The sequence below is a fragment of the Colius striatus genome, chromosome Z, assembly GCF_028858725.1.
Source record: "Colius striatus isolate bColStr4 chromosome Z, bColStr4.1.hap1, whole genome shotgun sequence".
NCBI classification, from domain to species: Eukaryota; Metazoa; Chordata; class Aves; order Coliiformes; family Coliidae; genus Colius; species Colius striatus.
In genome coordinates this window covers 7,280,631-7,303,055 of record NC_084790.1, presented here as the reverse complement: position 1 = coordinate 7,303,055, position 22,425 = coordinate 7,280,631, and the positions used below count along the sequence as shown (strand labels likewise).

General features: G+C 41.6%; 1 protein-coding gene across 1 annotated transcript in view; it reads left to right on the top strand.

Annotated features, from left to right (window-relative positions):
• Positions 1-22,425, top strand: part of RHOBTB3 (Rho related BTB domain containing 3) — a 35,207-nt gene that overhangs the window by 2,181 nt on the left and 10,601 nt on the right. The window contains exons 3-9 of the mRNA XM_062019235.1: positions 7,032-7,224; positions 9,545-9,696; positions 11,555-11,666; positions 12,457-12,813; positions 14,655-14,767; positions 15,893-16,004; positions 21,574-21,747. Coding sequence (XP_061875219.1) covers positions 7,032-7,224; positions 9,545-9,696; positions 11,555-11,666; positions 12,457-12,813; positions 14,655-14,767; positions 15,893-16,004; positions 21,574-21,747 — 1,213 coding nt within the window. The remainder of the gene's footprint in view (positions 1-7,031; positions 7,225-9,544; positions 9,697-11,554; positions 11,667-12,456; positions 12,814-14,654; positions 14,768-15,892; positions 16,005-21,573; positions 21,748-22,425) is intronic.

Here is a 22,425-nt window from a genome sequence, read left to right as displayed (position 1 = left end):
GAGGGAACTGGGTTTATTTAGCCTGGAGAAAAGGAGGCTGAGAGGATGCATGATCACTCTCTACAACTATCTGAAAGGAGGTTGTAGTGAGTTGGGCGGTCTCGTCTCTCCAGCAGTAATGAATGATAGGACAGGAAAAAATGGCCTCAGGTTGTACCAGGAGAGGTTTATGTTGGACATCATGTCTTTTTCACTGAGAGGGTTATTAAGCTTTGGAATGGGCTGCCCAGGGAGATGATGGAGTCACCATTCCCGGAGATATTTAAGCCTCATAGCTGAGACACTGAGAAATATGGGTTAATTTAGTGATGGGCTTGGCAGTGTGAGATAAGTGATTTGACTTGATGATCTTAAAGGTCTTTTCCAACCTTAATGATTCTGTGATTTTGTATTGCCTCAAATTGTAGTCTTCATGCAAAAGAATTATTTTCACATGTCACTAACACATAGAGGTGGTGGTATGGTAGGCCTGGCACTGCTTCCACCTCTGCTGTCCGAGCATACTGTGAAGGTGGGTTTGCATTTGTATTCCAACTGGATTGAATCCATATGATTAAGGCAAGCCAGTCCTAGACATAAGTTTGGCAATTGAGTGCACCAATAGCTGTGAGTCATGAAACACAGGTTGCCCAACTGCTCTTTGTCCTCTACAGCTCGGTCTGGAAAAGTAGCGTGTAGGCGAGTTTATGACATAGAGCTCACCAGGGTATGACGGACCCTTTTCTGAGATAGATGGATTGTGGTACAGAGTGGATTTGCTCATGTTTTGGTCTGATGCTGCACCTGTCTTTGCCAGTCCAAAATGCTGCTCAGCTTTTTGAGTCTGCAGGAGAGGTCAACAGCTCAAGTGTCTTTGGTTGAATTCTTTGCGAGGGTAGTATGCTTCCTGGTGATATTATGATATAGGGCATTTTACTGGGTACTATATATCTCTTTGAAAGGGCTGAAGATAGGTTTTCAAGCAGCTGCCAAAGAGCTCATGCATTGACAGTTTGGAGAGATGTGAAAGGTCTGGACCATGTGGTCAGTGCTACTATTTTGGAGGGCAGGAGGTCAGTGAAACAGCATCAGGAGTGCTGTGAGAATGTGGTGTTTCATAAGCTGAGGGTGACCAAAGGTGGCTGACAAACTGCAGGCCTCCTGGGGGTGATTACCCAAGGCAGTATCCATCAAATGTTACAGGGAGTCATGGGGGAATGGTGTTCCCAGCCTACTGTGGGACTGCTCTTTTCACACAGCAGCTCCATAAATATTTTAACTGCCTGTGTTAGTATTATATTCTTTGATATGGCTTGGCTTAAAAGGTTGCAAGGATAATCTCATGTTTATCAACATGTAGAACAGTGTTAGCATGTTGTGAGGAGCTCTCTTGTCATAAACGCAGACAGCTTGAGGTTGTAGAGGTAGTGGTGGAGTGTACCTTTAAAAATTTAAATGTCACTGTTTCCAAAACCACATTGATCTCCATGTGTCAGTCACTAGGTATATCATTGTGGCTCACTGTGTCCTGCTCTGCTTTTGCAAAGCTGCATGCTGTTATCTCCCACGTGCAGGGGACAGAGGCGTGAAGGGATTGACATTCTATTGTTTCAGGGGGCTGAAAAAGTTTTTTGACAGAAATCCAGACGTGGAATGAGAGGGATATAAAGAACTAGGGAAAACATACAAATGTGCTAGCATCCATGCTGAATATTTTGTTTTTAATAGCTGATCAATTGTTAATGCAAGCTCGAGATGTGCTCTCACACAGCCCTTGGAACTGGCATGTCCCAGTTTTTACCATGGGAGGTAAACCTCAGTATGGGGGCTGGAAGCTTAGAAGAAGCAATTTGCAAGATGAATTTTAAGATTTGCTTTGAAAAAGGCCGCTTTATTTAGCACTCTGTATCAGATTTGACAGCCTTTGGGACCGCGTTGCCATTTTACTGGCTTGCCTGTGGTTTGTAACTTCAGTCACTTTACACTGAATTTCATTATGCTTCTGCATATGTACAAGTGAAAACTGCAGAAGTACAGGCAAAATTTGTGATATCTGATGGCAGATAAATCTTCCTCAAGTTCAGAGTGAAGCATAGCAGAGGATATATGAACCCTATTTTGATTCACTTAATGATGAAGCTGGAAAATAAACAGCAGAATGAAAACTTCACTTGTGAGTGTCCCCTACCTGCATCACCTCCTTTTTTGTTCCTCTTACTTGCAGCAGTACTAAAAGGACATGAGAGTGTTTTGGTCCTGGGCCGAGAGTCTCACTGTCCATTCAATTTTTTTCCCCTCTGTGAGCCATCCGTTTTTGCTTTGTTTTGTGTGGGTTTTTTCCTTTTTTTTTTTTGAGGGGGAGGAGTGGAGTGGTTCTGTTTCCCTCTTCCCCCCTCCCCAGAAGACACAATACCTCCAGATTTTTTTGTTTTCCTGTAGTTTACAAAGGCTGCCCAGATTCTAGAGAATCAGTGACATCACCACATTACCAGTAGCAGAAATATTACAGTGGAATAAAATAGAGCAGTTGGGTTTGGGAGATGGCTTTGTGCTAGGCTAGGGACTTGCAGAGGAGTGAGTGCTGTGCTATTTGTACCTGTCTGAAAGCTAGCCAGTGCTGCTCAGAGACCTGCACAGAGCTGCAGACCTCTGTGAGACCCACTAATGCCCAAATGCATTAACTGCAGTTTTGAAAAGGTGTCTCGTGAATTATGTTTTTCAAATCCTTGCTTTCAACACTCTGGTTTCATGACTCCATTCTTATTTTTCTGTCTGCATTTTTTGTGCCATCAGCAGTAGTTCCTTGAACCCTGTGAGCTTTCTTATCTGCATGGTATTGTCCATGGACCAGTTATCTGGGTTTTGCCTTGTGGCAGTAGACATATGCCTGTTGTGATGGCTAGGCTGGCTGGCCCTTAACATGTCTGAAGGTAAAGGAGTCTGATCCACGTGCTAATTTTTTTCATTGCTTTTCCTCATCCTGTCATATTGCTGCTTCAGTACAAAACCATGGGTTGCAACTTTTAATTTTTTAGCTTGTCTTCCTTTCTCATTTTTAAGCATGGCTGCCTGAAGTTGGCAGTTTACAACACATGGTCGTGCCCTAGGAAATTATTTTCCCAGCTGTTTTCTTTATTTTTGCTTTTTACAAATATTATTAAATTGCTTTGTGAGAAGATAGCACAGGGCAATGTTAGCCTTCATTAATTCTGCTTCTGGGTCAGCTGAACCAGTTAAAGCTGTTTTGGAAAGTCTCAAGTGAAAACAAAAAAAACCCAAAAGAAACCCAAACCCCTTGTTTTCTGAGGAAGATACTTCTTTCTGTACTGAAGTTTACCTTGACTAAGTTCAAGGGACTGGTAAGTTATGGAGAATATGTCCATAACATTTGTTCTGCTGTGCACCTGACTGATTAGAAGTTGCAGGGAAACCCTGCAAAAATGGGGAAGGCTCTAGTATGTGATGTGGAAAGCATCACTGGAAAGAAGGCTTTGCTAGTGGAGAGTGGCTCTGTAAGTGGATCAGAGGAAGAGAGGAACTTTCCAATATTCCCAGTGAAGCTCTTTGGATCCCAGGGAAATCCGAGGGGAGTGGTCTTTGGGGCTCTCATGTCCCTCCAAAGAAGATTTGCTCTTGATGTTGTGCCAGATCAAAGTCTGGGCTAGTTGGATGTGGGGGCATTTATGAGCAGCTTTTAGAAAGAGTGTGGGCATTGCAAGGCCACTTGTCCCAGGGATTTCTCTGCCATTCCATAAAGGCATTCATAAATTATTTTTAACAAAGCAAGTATTGTCCTTTTGAAGAGTCATGGGATTTTGTAGGAAAATCGTGTCTTCTTTGCCTCTGAGACTTTATTTTCAATGCTAATGCTTGAGAAGTATGATTTGCTAATGGTAAGAATGTATTACGAGATGTGTATAATAGAGATATGCAAGGAAAGAATGGAGCTTTTTTCCTATTAAGTCCTGAGATGAATAGTGACAGAAGTATGAATTTAGTTAATAAGGTCACATTATAACAATATCAGCTATGCAATTACTCTTTCATTTTCAATGGCTGTCTTTCAAAATGAGCTGTGCCAGGAGCAGTAGGCATGAAGAGGAGGAGCTACTACATGAATTTCATAGCTGGAGCTTGGAATGGAGGTTGTTTCTGAATTCGAACTATTGTTTGTCACCTGAAGAAATTCCCTGTGTCAGTTTCACATTAAATCTTTTCTAAAACTGATAATTAAGGAGGCTCTGGATGGTCTGTTTCAGTGATGCCTTGGGCAAATAACCCTTTGTTGGAGGAGGCATTTTTAGAGCCTAAACCGTGCTTGATGCAAAACAAAAATTGCAACATGATCTCTGTAAACATGTCATTCTCCTCTGTGTTCTTACATGTAAGATCTATCTTCAAGAACGGGCTTTTGAGGGTGTTAATTCAAATGTGTGAGTGCACAGGGAAACTGTACAACAGAAATTGGTTGTGGTGAGATGTTAGGTAGGTGCATTCTGCATTTTTCACTTCTTGATGGAGGCAGAGCTGGCCTTTACCCCACGGAAATGGAGTCCATCCACACTAGAACTGCATAAACCTTGTTAAATCCTTCGCTACAGGATTAACACATGGTGATGGCACAGGACAGCATTGGGAAGCACAGAGCTCCGCATACCACTGCAGCCTGCAGCCACACACACCCGGGAAGCTCTTGCAGCCCATGCCACTTTTCTGTGGGGTTTCTTTCCCCAACAGTTTGCCTATGTGATAAGTGTTCTGGTTTAGCAAGGAGCAGCTTTTGGCTTGGTAACAGGGGGACTGGGTCGCAGTGAAGACCCGGTAAAGAGTTTGCGTACTCTCCCCCGGCTCCTGGGTTCACACCCACCTCCGGCCCGGCTGGGCCAATCTGGCGCCTCTGCCAGCACTATTTAGGGGATGGGAATTTGGAATGCGAGACAGGAGGTGTAAGAGTGATACAAGATGGAGGCGACCACGCGGACCCTTCAGCCAGAGAAGGAGGAAGGAAGGAGAAGCAACAGACCAGAGACCCCTCTGCAAGCCGTGGCGAGAATGCAACCTGAAACCTGTGGAGATCCGTGGCAGGACTGAGAGCCACCAGCAGCTCCATGTGAGTGAGCCCGGACGGGCGAGGGACTGTGTGGGGAGACGGCCATGGCCCAGGCCGTGCTGGAGAGCCTGTACGCCGCAGAGCAGCCCCACACGAGAGGCAGAGAGGAGCTGCAGCCTTTGGAATAAGTGCGCGTCGGAGCAGCCCGTGCAGGGCTGCCATGCGTGTGAGTTACCCCACGGACTTGCAGGGAGGACTGGTGTGGAGTTCACTCGTCCTGAGGAGGGACAAATGGCAGAAGCTGTCGAGAACAGACTAACTGAAACCCCCACTGCCTGCCCCCTGAACCGTTCAGAGGGGGACAGGGTAGAAACCACGGGATCAGGGCTCTGAGCCCGGGAAGAGGGGAGGTGTGGCAAGAAGGTGTTCTTAAAAAGGCTGGTTGGACTCTTCATTGATGTATTACTCTGTGTTGTTTCATTTTGGTTATGTTTTGGGTTTTTGGGGTATGTTTTAGTTGACGTTGCATTAAATTATTTTTCTGTTTTCTTCCCCAAACCGAGTGGCCTGGTCTGTTTTGTCCTGAACCTTAAGTGGCAATTAAGCCCTCCCTGCCCTTGAGCAATTCTCAGCCACTTCGGTACTCGAGGCTAATCGTGGTCTTTGTTCCCTGATGGGCCTATACCACGACAATAAGGTTCTACAAGTGCCTGACTAGCTGTCTGTCTGGAAACACTGTAGCTGGTAGTCTTACTGGTAGAGCTGAGAAATAATGTGTTTGTGCGTTCACTTTATATTCTTAACACAGCCTAAAGGATTCTATTAAATGCTAGTGGAGATTTTCCTTCACCTGGGATTATAATAGCCTCTAACTTGACTTAACTGAAAAACCAAATACTAAGAGCAGTGCTCTTGTCAACATAGTGAATCACAGAATAGCCGTTCTTTAAATTCAGTGATGGTGGTTTTCTAATTACAGGCCGAGGGACACCTTCCACCAGACCAGGTTGCTCCCAGCCCCGTCCAACCTGACCTTGAATGCTTCCAGGGATGGGGCAGCCACAACCTCCCTGGGCCTTATCACCCTCCTAAAAAATATTCTTCCTTGTATTCAGTCTAAATCAATCCACTTTCATTTTAAAACCATTGTCCCTTGTCCCTACAGACCCCAGTAAGTATTGAAAGGTTGCAATAAGGTCTCTCTGTTCAAAAAAACCATATTATCTTAGTTTCTTGGCTTCATTTTTAGTTCTCTGGACCAGTTACAGGTTTCTGTCAAGAGTTTTTAATTGGGCATATGTACAAAGCCATGTCTTTCATTAGTGTTTATGAGCTACCTCTAGGTAAAGCAGAAATATTGAAATTATAGTTCTCAGGGCAAATATACAAGTATTAACTGTATATTCCATGTGGATACAGCATGGTTGTGAATTTTCAGGATTACAAGGCATAGAATAATGACAGGTTGAACATAAAGTCAGAAAATAAAGTTTAGTTATGTGATTAAAGGCTTTATCCTGAATACATTGAAACTTGTTAAAGCTACATGGAAGCTCTTGTGAAGCAGAAAAAAATCACATCCAACTGAGGAAACTTGTGTTTAAAGGTTCATAGGTGTATAGCATAGTTCTGTGTAACCTTTTTCCCTAAAGTGGTGTGATAAGTAACAAGTTTGTGTGAAGCTGCTTTTATTTCTTCAATGAAAGTGTTTGAAAGGTAAGTAAATAAACCAGGAAAGTGTATTCCTACAAAGTATGTTCCTAAATAAACCCTATTTTTTTGCCTCCCTGAAGAATTTCTGAATTCATAAAGACACTTATTGTTTATTATAATGAGCAACTTGTTCTCTAAACAGGGAAATTGCAAAGCATGAGTTCTGCTTTTTGCTGTACATCTTCAAATAAGAGGTTAATTTATCAGTTAAAAATGCTTTTGTAAGGTTTTGCAGTGACTGTTGAATAGTTCACCTTCTGCTTTATTAATGAGTGTTTTTTCTGTTTAGGGTATATTTGACAGTGACTGGTACACCTCTCGCAGTCTCATTGGAGGAGCTGATATTATTGTGATTAAATACTCTGTCAATGAGAAGAACTCATTTCAAGAATTAAAGGACAGTTATGTCCCAATGATTAAAAAAACATTAAACCACTGTTCAGTTCCAGTAATAATTTCTGCTGTTGGTGCAAGGAAAAATGGTATGTATCCAACCTCTGGTAAAATCAGACAGGTGAAATCTCACTTAGAAGTGAGAGATGATCTAATTTCAATAGAAGCTGATTGTTTCTCCAAGTTGCTAACAGAAATGGTTAGTCTGTCAGGATGATGGTAGGATGTGCATGTCCTCTGGTTCTGTACACTAGTGTATTGGCAAGAACGTAATGCTTAATTAAGCTGGCAATGAAATACATCCTGTCCTGCTTTGACCTTTGTAACCACTCTTCTTGTGGAGCCATCACACACAGGAATTAAATCTAGTGTTTTGGATTAAGCAGCATATGTTTGAGTGTATGAGGCAAACCCTGCGGTGATAAGTCCTCTCTGCTCATGTCTCTCATGTATGAGATTAAGTCCATCAGCTTGCAGCCACTGGCAAGGAGGTGGGAAAAGCCTCCAAATTCTATGAGGTGTGTTAGAATGAATGAATGCACCAGCCTTTTGGGTACCACAAAGTGCCACATGCTGCAGTACCAACAGGGCTGACCTGGGTGGTGGAGTGGCTGCAATACAGATGTGATATAGCTATGGCACAGCTGAGATGTTGGCACTATGCCCCCTCTGGGCTGATCTGTTGGCTGAGTCTGCTATGACAATGCAAATCAATTTTACACTGAAGTTGCTGCAGCTTAATCAGTATGAAAATCATGTGACACAACTGTATAAGGAAAGAGTGGACCTATAGGTGTCCAACAGACAAGGGCAATGCTGCTGCAAAGACATTCTCAGTTTGGGTAGACGTTAGTAACTCCACTCTGTTGGCACTAAGGACATAAAATTCAGAAAGAATATCACAAACACCAATAGAACAAGATACAAACATTATTCTGTATTTCCAAATGTTTTGCACACTTTTGATTTTTGTGTGGTCTTTTTTTTTAATGCTAGGGCCTGATTTTTTCAACTGTTTTTTTTTTTCCATAAAACAATGAATGCAAAACTTGAGCCTGTCAGGTGTCTTTTACTTTATGAGTTTGTCTAGAAGAAGTATTTCTGAGCATCCCTTCTATTACGAGTAAGGGACTTGATGGATGTAGATGTAGACTTTTATAATTATACTGAAGAAATATTAACCTATATGAAGTATGTCTTCTGTGCATGTAATATTTGGATTTGTCAGGGTCCAGTTAGGTATCTCTTTGCTCAGTGATTGAGAAAGGACTGGTAAAAAGCTCTATAATGATTCTTTGGTTTTTTTTCTTTAGTAATTCATTGATAATGGTCAAACGTTATTTTTTATGCTCTGATTTATATGGAGGTTTAATAAGTCTGCCATTATAAAGGTGAAGTCTGTCTTACTACTCTCTGTCCTTTCCAGCAGCTTTTCTTACACTTTGAATTTAAGCACACAATATCACCAGTCTGGCATTTTTCTTTTCCACCTTTTTTTTCTGTCATCCTCAGTAAAGTGGCCATGGTAGAAGTCAGGCTCTGTAGCCACGGTTTTGCTTTGGGACCTGCCAGAGCAGACTGCTGTGCACACACAAAACCCTTTTGTTTCTAGGAGGTATTTGTGAACACAGCAGTTTGCTCAATACAAATTACTAAGATCTTAATCCTCCGTAGTAGCAAATGGTTCTGCCACAAGAAATTTAAGAAAAGCCACATTATTACATGTTATCCATAGGTCTGAGCAGACAAGTTAACATAGAGCCACGTGCATTGAACATTTGAATTCACATCCATGGTCAACAAGTTCCTGACAATATTAGGCAAAGTTGAACCAAGGTGGATAACAGATTTTTATCAGTTAACTGGCATAATCTTAAAAAATACCTAATTTGGCTTAAAAAAAAGTTATGAGTTAATATGTGTTAAGGAAATAATATGTCACAGTATATACATGCCCAAAAGACCCAGGACTGCAGTGGAAATTTTCCCTTTCTGTTACTGTGCTCGCTTCCTGCACAGACAGGCCACAGTAATTAAACACATTTAAGGGTGACACTAACAAAAGGTAACACCTGCAGGCTAATGCAACACCTGTGTATATAAGGATACCGAGGGTCTAAGCCAAACGTGGCTTCTGGAGGCCCTGCTTGACTTTTTCACCTTAGCAAAACTGAATGTAAATTAGTGCAAAAAAAAATGTCATCTGACTTGTGTACGGCACCTAATATTTTGAACTGATTGATAAGAAACTGGGTCTTTTGCAGTAATTACAGATTTCTTACTATAAAATGACTGTGTTTGTGTTTCTCATCTTTTCTGAACAATACATCTTTATGATTATTTATGAAGCTAAAGATTCTGGATTATTTGACAAAAATGGCTATTTTTTTGCATGATGTTTTACCCCAGGAGTACCTTGCACCTGCCCCCTGTGCACTTCGGACAGGAGGAGCTGTGTCACCACCTCTGAGGGAGTTCAGCTTGCCAAAGAACTAGGAGCCACTTACCTCGAATTACACACTCTTAATGACTTCTACATACAGAAGTACTTTGGAGGAGTGGTGAGTGAGGAACCCCTGGGCTGAAAGCAGGGTGGCACGCACAGGAGGTGCATAATCCATGTCAGAGCTCCAGAGACCAAGCAGAGGGCAAGCAGAGGCACATCACAGGCCCTCCCACTGAGGGCAATTTCCCTCAACTGCTAGATTTAGAGTAGATTTTATGAAGAAATTCTTCCCTGTGAGGTCAGTGAGGCCCTGGCACAGTTTTCCTAGAGAGGCTGTGGCTGCCCCATCCCTGGAAATGTTCAAGTTGGACAAAGCTTGGAGCAACCTGGTCTGGTGGAAGGTGTCCCTTCCCATGGCAAGGGGGCTGGAACGAAATGATCTTTAAGGTCTTTTCCAACCCAAACTACTCTGTATTTCTGCAATTCTAGCCAAATTGAGAGTACCAGTGTTGCTCACATTTTAACTACCTTCCAAGAGGTTTTAGGAAAGCCAGAGTACAGCCTGCAAGAATTTCCCTCCTGCCTCCATTTGTGTCTTTTTCTTACTGGGAGGGGATAATAAAAATCCTGCTGTGTGTTGCACCGGACAACCTCATCCCACTTTGAAGACGAGGCTTGTTTTGAGCAGGTCCCCTCCACACGTCTCTTCCAAGCTGAATTATTCCATAATGTTCTGGTATTTTAAATTTTAGTTGCTCAAACTCTCACAGCTGTTCTACTTGTAAAGCAACTCACACAAGATTGTTAAATTGCCTGTTTTTTTTAGCATATTCTTGTGGTCCCTCAGTTTGCAGTTGCAATGCAGCTTGCAGTCCTGAGCAGATCCTGAGGTCAGGCACAATGGAGCTGAACGAGGCAGAAGCTGAGAAGCTTGTTAAAATGTTGTACCTCTAATGAGCTGCTTCTTTTTTCACCCTCCTGAACACAAGGAAGTCACGAGCAGTTTCTAAATATAGTCTTTCAGGTATGCGTGTCTTCCGCACAAAATCACTTCATGCTGATATTTCCCATCTCAGTTTTATGAGGTATTTGAAGCTCAGCCTTTATTTTTTTAATCTTTTGGTTACATTCTCAGTGGCATTTGGGCTTCACCGAAAAAACATGCAGGTCTTTCAGCACAGTAATTTCACATGCTCTGCACTGTTGTCATCCCTGATGTGTTCTTCTGTGGGATTTGATAGGAAATTGGAATATCTGGCACAACAGTTACCCAGCTTTTATTGAATCCCTTAATTCTCAATTGAAAATGAGGAATCCACTCAACATCTGGTCCAGTTTTTAGAAAGCACTATATGTATTATAGTAATAGCTTGGGTGATAAAAGTGTTTATGACATGCATTAACTGGAAGTGTACCACTCTTAGTGCCTCTTTGTTCTCATAAAAAGGATCATTTTCCCTAAGGTACATTTTTTTATTGCAGTGATGATGCTTGTTGCCTGTGCCAATGAAGCAAATCTTGCCTAGGAGGGTCATCTTGCAATGTGACTTTGTCAGAGGACACGTTAGCGTTGCATGGTGATGGTCATTATTTACAAGCTGCAGAGCTCGTATGTGATTCTGTTCCACCCTGCACTTGATTGTTATCCATCAGGTCTTATTCTTCTCTGTAATTCTGTAATTAGCATCTATGGAAGTTGATACACTGAATATCTTTGTGTCTGACATTTCTGGGAAGATTAAATCCAAGAGCATTAACCACTGTCATTTATGTAAACAACCTTTTAAGCTGTGCCAGTTTCAGCTTCGTTTGGTACCTGCTCCTGGTAAAGGTGTGCTGAGACTTTCCTGGAGGGTGGTTCATAGCGGCTGTAGCCTCAGTCCTGCATACAGCACCCCCTCCTTCTCTTTTATTTGATGTCTAGGTTTTTCTTAAATAACTAGGATTTTTTAAAGATACATTTTGTGTTTTAGCTGGAATATTTTATGATCCAAAGTTTGAATCAGAAGTCATCTGAAAAAATGAAGAAAAGGAAAAAGACACAGAAATGCCATCGAGTTCAGCCACCTCAGCTGGAACAGCCAGGTGCTTGCTGATGTCTTGTCCCTCATATTGTTCATTATGTGTGTCCTGTCCTCTGTGAAATTACCATCTTGTTATTATATAGCCATTACCGTGAGCTGTGCTATCTATCAGCTCTTCTGGTTATGCTACTCTAATGTCATTATCTTTATTGATGGTTTAATTAATTTGAGGAGAATTGTGAAGCAAACTGTAACAGTTCAATGGACTTCTGATTTATTTTAGGCAGAAGTGGTAGGAGTAGTTTTCTGGTACACTTGGTGAGATAATGCAAGTGTGAATTAATACAGACATTACAGACAAGTTATAAAAGAAACTTACATCATTCTTTTTTCTTCTGCAATATCACCAAGTAATATTTCTATTAGCTGCAAATAAACTAAGGGAGAGATATATGTGACCTGAGCATCTGATACATTTACTCAGTGAAACAATTACTGACTAGTAGTTACCTCTAAATACACGGTTGCCTCTTCTCAAACATGTTAGAAATTCACTCAGATCATCCCTTAGATTTGGGTTTCATAGACAAGTCAAACCAAAGTCCCTAGTTTCATAAGAGGGTGGACTGTTTTTACTAACCTAAGTATTTCTTATATTTCTTGTTGTTATATACTAAGTATTTATCTTTTTAGAGTATTTTACTAAACATATTCAAATGGCACCTAAGAAATTTTCCCATCAAATACTTGTTTCAAAACTTGTCCTTCATTTGATCAGGTTTCTGGGAATAGATTTGTCCTGTGGTTAATATTTGCTACAGTTCTACAGCTCGACTTGTTATCTTTCCCAGAGAAAATGCCGATCTTAAAGGGCGAAGCCTCACACTATGACGCCGACCTGCACAACCTGCTCTGCTGCTGCCAGTGTGCTGATGTGGCGTTTTACCCTGAGGATCTCAGCACGGTGGTGGAGGCTCACAAGATCATCCTCTGTGCTGTCAGCCACCTCTTCATGCTGCTTTTCGAGGTGAAGAGGCCCACAGACATCCAAGATGCTTCCATTGTGCAGATGGCACAGAGCCTCTTTGCTGTGGAGGCTGGGGGTGCCCTCCCTCCCGCCCCGGATGGTGTCTCACCTGTGAGGGTGCTGGTGAAGGACTCTGTCTTCTGCTCTTGTCTCCCAGAGATCCTCCACTTCCTTTATTCAGGTACTCCCCTGGGAATGGGTCTGGCTCCTTGTTTCTTATACAGCTCATGTCTCAAGAGGAAACATGTGCACCACCCTCAGGAACATGCCCTTGCTGTTGGGTGGTGATGTTCTGCTGTGTCGCTGCATCTGTTTCATCACTTGTGATTGTTACAAACAAAATGAAAAAAGCCCTTTGCCTAGGTTTAATAAAAATTAAATTAGTTGTTGTTCCAAATCTAGCAAACATAAATTAAGCACAACATTTTACTGAAAGAAGTCCACAAGCAAACATCAATAATATTCAAAGGCTCTGCTAAAACAAATTTAAAAAAAAAAGAGTTTGAGACAGTTTAAGGTTTTCAAAATGCTATAGACAGTTGCAGGTTTTAAACACACTGACAAAGTGCAGGGCTACTTAGGAAAATCAAGTGATTTCTCTTCTGGGTATGGTGCTGCTGAAGAAGAAGCAGTGACCTCTCCAGCAGTTGGAGTGCAGGGTGATCTGATAATGTGAATTTTGCTACCAATTCAGTACAGGCAGGGACCTCACCCACCTGATGGCTGATTGTCTATTAAAATTGGACTGATATTTTTCTAACCTTTGAAAAGTTGTGTAGGAGTCCTCACATGAAAGAGAATGATGTTTTAGGGTTTTTTTTTTCCCTGAAAATAGCTGACACTCATTTGTTCTTTTTTTAAATATAAAAATACTTTATAAAGAGGAGACTGAAGGGAGATCTTATATTTGCAAGTATATAAATGGTAGATGTCAGTCAAAGCAGTGTGAAACTTGATAGAGTTGTAGGTGAAACTCTGGTGTCTCTCTGAGCTCCCAGCCTGAAGGGCATTGCCCCAAATTGTTGCACCATTTGGTGTCTTTGAGAGATGTTGAGGTTCTTCAATGACACTTGAGGCACAGGCTGAGAGAGATCAAATCCTGAGGTAGTGACTTGTTTTCAACTTTGCAGAACCATGACATTATGTCTCTGAGGCTGTAAACACTTGCCATCCATACAGTACGTGTAGGAGCTGATAGAGCTAAGGACACCATGTATTGTACATGCTCTTTAGCCTGCTCTGCAGCACAGTTCCTTCAGGGCTGTGCTAACTTGTGCTTTGCCCTGAAATATACCTGCCTCTGGCTCTTCCTTGTGTGTGGTGCTGGGGACCAGAGATTAGAGTTACCAAAAAGCCCCATGGTGCCTTTGAGACTAACTCCAGCAAAGCCTATAAAGAGAAGCTATGTTTAACACTGATCAACACTTTCCATTTTTCCAACAAGACTCTTGAGAGACCTAAGAGAACATAATGACTTTGACTCTGAAAACAAGGAAGAAAAAGAAATTCCACTCCAAACTTTGTGCTGTCTTGTGATGCCAGCATTCAGAATATAACTGCACAAAGATTTTTCTGGTTCAGACACCCACAAAGAAATGTGACCAGCAATACAAGCTGATGTTAAAGAACTTCCACAAATACTGAAACACTCAGGAGTTGCAATATGTAGTGATTGAACTGGGAGAAATTCAGGAGTGTATTTTGAATGCAAGTGAAGTGCACTAATCTATCTGTACTTGATTGCATTCTTTTATAAGTACCATGGAAGAAGCAATTTATAAATGTCATCTTCTATAATGAAATCTTCCATTTCTTGTATATGTGTGTGTGGATATATATATATATCTATATGTGCAATTCATAAATTGCATCTTGCCCTTTCTAAGCACAAAGATCTAGCTGATTTATATGCAAAAAATACAGTTTCTGCAGGATCTGTTTGGCATTTATGTCATCTTTTCTCTGCCTGCTAAGGCCTGTGCCATGTTGAACTATAATCACCTTTACCTGGTATTATGACAGGTGCTTTCCAGTGGGAACGACTGGAAGAGGATATAAAAAAGAAGTTGAAAGATCCAGAAAAAATGGAACACGTGCTGGAAAAAGTTAAATGTATCCTGAAAACACCAGGGAAGGTACAACTAACTCTCAGAGTAGCTGTTAGTACCATCTATTTAAGCTGTGGGGGAACTGTTTTGTAGACAGGATTTCCTTGTCAATCTTTGCTTTGGCTCACAAACTTACTTTGGCTTGCACAGCTTTAATTATCAGTGGGTTGTTCACATGCACAGAAGAACAATAACACATACTTCACAAAAGAGAAACAAAGATATGCAGATGTAATATACAGAATTAATGGATTCAGTAAATAGCAGGCAAGTAGGTACCCTGAAGGGATTCCTCATAGTCACAGCTTTGCCCACTATTTAACAATGTGATTAGGTGTTGCTAATTCTTGTGTAATAGAGGCTGCCCTGCAGAGCTTTGCTTTCCTGAGTATGTGCCAAAAGTTATACTTCTGCAATAGATCAAGAAAGGTGTTTTCTCTTACGAATGCTGTGATGTGGAAAGCCATCTACAACTCACTATGTTCAGTTCATCAGATGAGTTCACAGTAAAATATAATTTATATCATATTGTTTTGTTAGTACAAAGTTACAATACAGAATTAGTTTTAACAGCCATTTGCTTATGCATTCCCTAATCCTGTAGAACTTACACAATGTATTTCTGTCAATTTAAATGGCAAATCATCCTGGACTGCCCGGAGATAATGTAATATAAAGATTAACAACTTAATTATCTGTTTTAAGCTCCCAATCACTTGGTTGTAGGCTTGCCAGTCCTAAGTGTGTGCAGCTAAAACATTCATAGGAGTGGGCTTAAAGTCCTGAAAAGTTTTAAGCCCGAGTAGTTGTTGATTCTTCTGGGATTTCTGTATTGAAGAAGTTGATACAGTCAAACCTGCCCAGAGGTGCTGGATGAAGCTTGTCACAGGTCAGAAAGTACCAGGGAGAGGGCTGGGGTGTGATGGTAGGAGACAGAGACACTTTGGAGCTGCTGCACTGTGGGAAATAGGAAAGCAAGTGGTAAAAATGCTTGCAGAGGATTGCACATGCCAGAGGCATGGCTGAGCAGCATTAGCAACAGGACATAAACTAGCAAGCAAAACGCTGTTTTTTGTTTTCACCGTATAAATGACGTAGCCTTTTATTCTGTGGGCAACTATGCATGACAGTGTTTTATTAATTATTTTGCAGCTTAACACTGTAAAGGAGTGCAGACCTCGCCAGATGAAGCAGCTATGTAATACTTCTCTCAGGCTGTTCTTTAATACACCTGTCCTAGCTGATGTCATCTTCAAAATACAAGGTATGGTCTCTTGGCTCCAGTTGATGTGAGCACCACTGCACTTCCAGCATTTATCCTCTCGGCAGGAGAGTGGGAAATGGAGGTGACTGTATTTTCTACTGCGTTGAAACTAAGACAAAAGATATGCTTTGCTATTGCTGTGGGAAGCAGTTTTTGCTTAGAACTAATGCCTATCCCTGTGGATGCTTCACAGCACTCTCAACATGGTTTGTCAATGTGGAGCCTGTATGAATGCCCTCTGCCTGTCATCCTGGACTTGGTGCCTCACTCCTTCCTTTTCACTCCTCAGAGGGTTAGCAAACAAGGGATATGGTGCAGGAAAGGCTGCTGCAGTGGCATAGCATCAAGGCAGCAAAGCTAAACCAGGGATTGCATCACAGGGGATGGTGATTTTATTTTAAAACTGATTTCTCTCACATTCCCACCTGCAAAAGCACTAGGATGTATACAAGGGCCCTGCCCAGCATCGAACCTCAGAGAGGCAAAGACTCCAGTGGCCTTGTCTTTCGCCTAAGTAAAACATGGCAATGGTTAATGCTTAAGCCATAGTGACACTGTTTAATTTAAGATGGCAATTAATCATTAGCTTCACTGGATAAGCCTAAACTACTTTGCCTGCCTTGCTAAGACTGGATCCTTGAAGAGGGGCTAGAGACTGATAAGGACATCCTGCCTCAGAAGGCAGCAAAGTCGGGGTGGTTGCCCAGGAAGGACAAAGTTAGAGATCTGCAGTAACTGGGGAAAAGGTAAAGGTGTCAGGGCGGGGATTGTGACCACTGACTCAGCTCAAGATTAAAAAGACTCGCCCCCCCAATGCCTGTAATAAGCATGCATACTAATTTACATAGCAAACAAGACTAAATACCAATAGCAGAAAAATCACTAACCAATGAGTGTAAATTTAGGTGAGTTTTTATTGATCACGTAACAAATACACTGAAGTTCTGTTGTGTGCCTGCTGATCTGACTTTGTGGAATTACACGGCAGCATCTATGCAAACATGATCAGACAAGTGTCTGGGCTCTGTATGTAAGATTGGCTCATTGCACACCAGGGAATGAACCCTGCTTGTGGGACAACGTGTCTACACTCATTGCCCTCAGTAAAAAGACCAGAGGGATCTTTGAGTCCTGACTAGCACCGGGCTGGTGCTGGCTGTGAATGCACCTTTCTCTACCCTCCCAAAGCTGACAAGGACCTGTGTCCTACTCCCTGCCTCCTCAGGTTTTATTTGCTGCCCTTCTTCACCAGCATTGGTTTCTCTAGAAATGCACATAGATGTGCTGGGATTTTGATGAGCTGCTAATCTAGGCATCATTAGCACCTGCTGTGTTTTACTGCCAGTAAAAAATACTGCTCCTGGGCTATCTTTATGTTTCCAGTAGCCTCTGCAACTTCTGTATCATAGATGACTCCTTATGAAAGCAACCTTCAGCCCTGCAGACACCTAGATTAAATCTGCCTATTGCTTAACCCTACAACTGTGAAAAGGAACATGTAAATTAGAAATGTGTTTTGGGGTGGTTTTTTTGGTTGTTTTCTTTTGTTTTGTTTGGTTTGTTTTGTTTTTTTAAATCTGCTGAGATTATAGTAATTATCTAGTCCTTTTTGTGGCCACAATTAAAAAGATGCAGGGGACCAGAGGCTGGCTTTCCCTGATGACTTGTCTGTCTCAGACTATTCATAGAATCGTAGAATGTTGGGGGCTGGAAGGGACCTCTAGAGATCATCCAGTCCAACTTCCTGCTAAAGCAGGCTCCCCTTGATCAGGTAACACAGGAATGTGTCCAGGTGGGTTTGGAAACCTCCAGGGAAGGAGACTCCACACCCTCCCTGGGCAACCTGTGCCAGGGCTCCCTCACCTTTACAATAAAGAAGTTTATCCTGTGTTTAGGTGGAAGTTTTTGTGTTCCAGCTGATGTCCATTACCCCTTGTCCTATTGCTGGAGACAATAAAAAAAAGTGTCACCTCCTCCTCTTGACATACACCTTTCAAATACTTGTGTTAATGAGGTCCCCCCTTAAGACTTCTCTAGGCTGAATAGCCCCAGGTTTCACAGCCTTTCCTTGTCATATGTTCCAGTCCCCTGATCATCTTGGTGGCCCTGCTTTGGACTCTCTCTAGAAGTTCCCTGTCCTTCTTGAACTAGGGAGTCCAAAACTGGACACAGGACTCCAGATGAGGACGCACCTGGGCAGGGCAGAGGGGGAGGAGAACCTCATTTGATCTGCTGGACACTCTTTTCTTAATGCCCCCCAGGATGCCATTGGCTTCTTGCCTATGAGGGCACATTGCTGGCTCATGGTTAGTTTATTATCAACCAGCACTTCCAGGTCTCTCTGCAGAGCTGCTCTCCAGCAATTTGACCTCCAGCCTGTCCTGGTGCATGGAGTCGTTCCTTGCGAGATGCAGGACTCTGCGCTCGTCCTTGTTGAACCTCATGAGGTTCCTCTCTGCCCAACTCTCAGACTGGTTGAGATCCTTTTCAGTGGCAGCACAGCCTTCTGGGGAATCAGCCAGTCCTCCCAGTTTGGTGACATCAGCGAACTTGCTGAACTCTGTCCCCTCATCCAGGTCATTGATGAAGGTGTTGAACCAGACTGGCCCCAGAACCAATCCCTGTGGAACTCCACTGGCCACAGGCCTCCAACTCAATTCTGTGCCATTGATCACCACCCTCTGGGCCCTGTCATTCAGCCAGCTCTCCATCCACCTCACTGTCCTCTCATCCAAGCCACACTGCTTGAGCTTTCTGATGAGGATGTTATGGGAGACAGTGTCAAAAGCCTTGCTGAAGTCAAGGTAGATGACATCTGCTGCTCTCCCCTCATCTAGCCAGCCGGTTATGTCCTCATAGAAGGCTATTAACTTGGTCAAACAGGATGTCCTTTGGTGCATCCATGATGACTCCCCCAACCCCTACTATTCTATGATTCTATGATAACCATATTTTCCTTCCTGTGTTTATTAGCAACATTAAGGATGAGTTGTTCCATCACCTTTCCAGGGATGGAAGTGAGGCTGACCGGCCTGTAGCTTCCCAGGTCCTTCTTCTTGCCCTTTTAGAAGACTGGAGTGTCACTGGCCTTCCTTCAGTCTTCAGGCACCTTACCTGCCCTCCATGATCATTTAAAAATGATGGAAAGTAGCTTAGCAATAATATCAACCAGCTCTCTCAGCACTCATGGGGGTATCCCATCAGGACCCAAGTTAAGTTACAACAGTTGTTGGTGATAGGTCTGCTCACAGATATGCCAAGTGCTTCTTGGCAAATGCAGGGGCAGGAGCTGAGCTGGTGAAACAGTCTTCTGTTCCCATTTTTTTTTTTTTCTGCAAAGAATGTGCTTGGACACACCACTGTGCTGAAGTGTCATGAGTGAATTTTTTTTGCAAATGAAATGCGTTCACCCTTAAAAAAAAAAGGTGAAAAAAATGTCTCATGCTTTTGTACGAATGAGACAGTTTTTAAATGCTAATGATTTTGTGTTTACCCACCCTTCACGCAGAAATGATCTTTTAAGGATTAGACAATTGTTTAATTATTTTCAGCTTTAAATCTCAGAGCCAAATATGAAGCATTAGTGCCTCAAAAATAAGGACAAGCAGATTCTTTCTTGATGTCCATGTAACCCACGGAAAAAACAAAAAGGTCTTTGAAAATGAGGACAAAATTCTGGTGCTGAGTTTAGCAACATGAACAGTTCCTCCTAGCATCCTGCTCCTGAGAGAGGCTTTGTGGGAAGTTGATGAAACTCCTACCACCACATATTTCACAGAAGAAAAGGTACTGTCAAATAGGTGATGTGTATTTTATAAAAAAGCATGCTTATGCACAAACAGAACGTAAACTGTTTTTCTTAATGCTTGATAAATCTGTGAAGCCTTCTCCCCTAATTCATCAGCCACAGTAACTGTGTCAAATAATTACTAAGAGAAATGGAAGGGTTTTGCCTTGATCAGACAAATACATTTTAAAGCATTCAGCTAATCCCTTGAACTGCTTTGAGGTCTCTAGCTTGGCAAAGTGCTTGAGAGCCATTGGAAATGGGAACCTGTGATGTCTGTGTAAAGACTCAAACGTGACTGAATTTCCTAATTAGTAGTTAAATATCCAGTTGCATACACATACAAAACTGTATGGATATCTCACATGATGTCTGCATTGTGTATTGCTCGTGGTATGTGCATAAATATATAATACAATTTACATCTCTTCTCTCTATATAGATACATATATTTTGTATGCAGCTTGCACAATTTGAAAGTAAAAGCACACATGAATAGAACAAAAGTGAAAAAGTGCCAGAAGTCTTCAAGGGATTTGGGAAGAGTTAGGAAGAAACTGAGACAGTAATTCTCTATCAGTATTTACAGTATACTTCTCATATGTGTCAGTTGATTTGGTGATTATAATTTGGATTAAGGATGAAGCTGTAACACAAAAAGTTCCATTTAAAAATAAGAAAAAAGTATTTCACTGTGAGGGTGACAGAGCAGTGGAACAGGCTGCCCAGAGGGGTGTGGAGTCTCCTTCCTTGGAGGTCTTCAAGACCCGCCTGGACATGTTCCTATGTGACCTAATCTAGGCTGACCAGCTTCTGCATGGGAGTTGGACTAGATGATCTCTAAAGGTCCCCTCCAACCCTACCATTCTATGATTCTGTGATTTACACCTGACTGAAAGCTCTCATTCTGTCTTTGTCTGCTGTTCTGTCTGGCGCTTGTTAGTTAATTCGTTGCACACAGGACTGTCAAGTTCATTGGACTCTGCAGAAGTTGGAATACAGGGCTGGCAGCTCGTGCTGTCCACATTTTCACCAAGAGCCTGTAAGACCTCTGCCACCCTGGGCTGTTAACTGTAGTAGGTTCCAAGTGCTGTAGTAAAGTAAATATTCATTTGCCAATATTAAAAAAATGGAAAAAATTCTGGAAAAATTTATCAAAGTTACTTTTTAGGACAACCATCAGGAAATTCACTTAAGCCAAATACTTAATCTGGTTAAATTCATACCCACCTGGTGGATTTAATAGAGTTTCATCCAGGATGAGTTGACTTTTTCTGCTTTATGTGGTTATGTGAGAATTTGGCTTCTGGAAAACACATTACCAATATGGTTGCTGATGAACACGAATTACTCATGTGCATAATAAGTCACAGCACTGTATATTTATGTAATAGGCCGGAGGTTTAGTTAGTGTAAACTAGTGTGACTATGGTGGAGTCAAATTGTTTACTAGTCAAATGCCGACTATGGTGGAGTCAAATTGTTTACTAGTCAAATGCCTGTTTCTGACTGATAGAAATTTGCCCAATTTGGAGGACCTGGTGCTGGGATCAAATTTTCATAATAGATTTGCTATTGCTTTTCATTTCCTGGTGGCTGCTAGGGAGATGTAAACATCTTGACTAATATAAAGTGTTATTAGTTATCCATTGCATACTGTTAATTTAAAACCCTTTAATCATGTTCAATGGAGTGAAGGCCATGTAAGAACACATGAGCTTTAAAATCGTGATTGCTTTGTGTATATAAAATCATCATAGATTTTTATCTTGTACCCTGCAGGTGCAACTGTACCAGCCCACAGAGCAGTTCTGGTAGCTCGCTGTGAGGTAATGGCAGCTATGTTTAATGGTAATTATCTAGAAGCAAATAGTATTCTGGTTCCAGTGTATGGAGTTTCCAAAGACACTTTCCTCTCCTTTCTAGAATATCTTTATACCGACTCCTGCTGTCCAGGTAAGAAAAGTTTAAAACGTATATGTACCTGTTGCTTGGTTTTCTGTAGTGGGGCAATCATTGAGAGTGATGTAACAGCATTTATTTCATTGGAAAGTGCCAATGTATAATGTTTTAATGTATAATCTCTCAAGAAAGGTAACTTGCTCATATTGGGCAGCAGAAAAACAGAATCAGTGTTATTGAAGTAAAGTTAACCGCAGGCAGAACAAATATCACTAATAAAATGTACGTGCTTGTTAAGTGCTCACATAGCAAGACTCCAAAACCTGGGGCATTTCATTTCTAGTCCATTACAATACTTGGATTTGTCTTTCTACATCATGATAATACAGCTTTCTAATCTTAATTCTAGGTTTTATTTCAAAATTGTCTTTTGTTTAACATGTATTTTGTGAAGTCTAATATAAACAAGGTTGAATTGCAAGAATACCTTATTTTTAGACATGGATATCTTATTTGTATGTAAACCCAGGAAAAAAGTATATCAACAGGGATATTTGGCAAGAAAAATTGAGCTGGAGTTTCCTTTGTGTCTTAACTTTTGCCTTTTTTACGTACTAAATAAGAAATATTATTTTAATACAGCTAGTTTTCCATTGATACAACAAATGAACAAATGTGAGATTTATTTTTGCTTTAGTTTTATCTTCAAATAATTCTACATTATTCTTATGG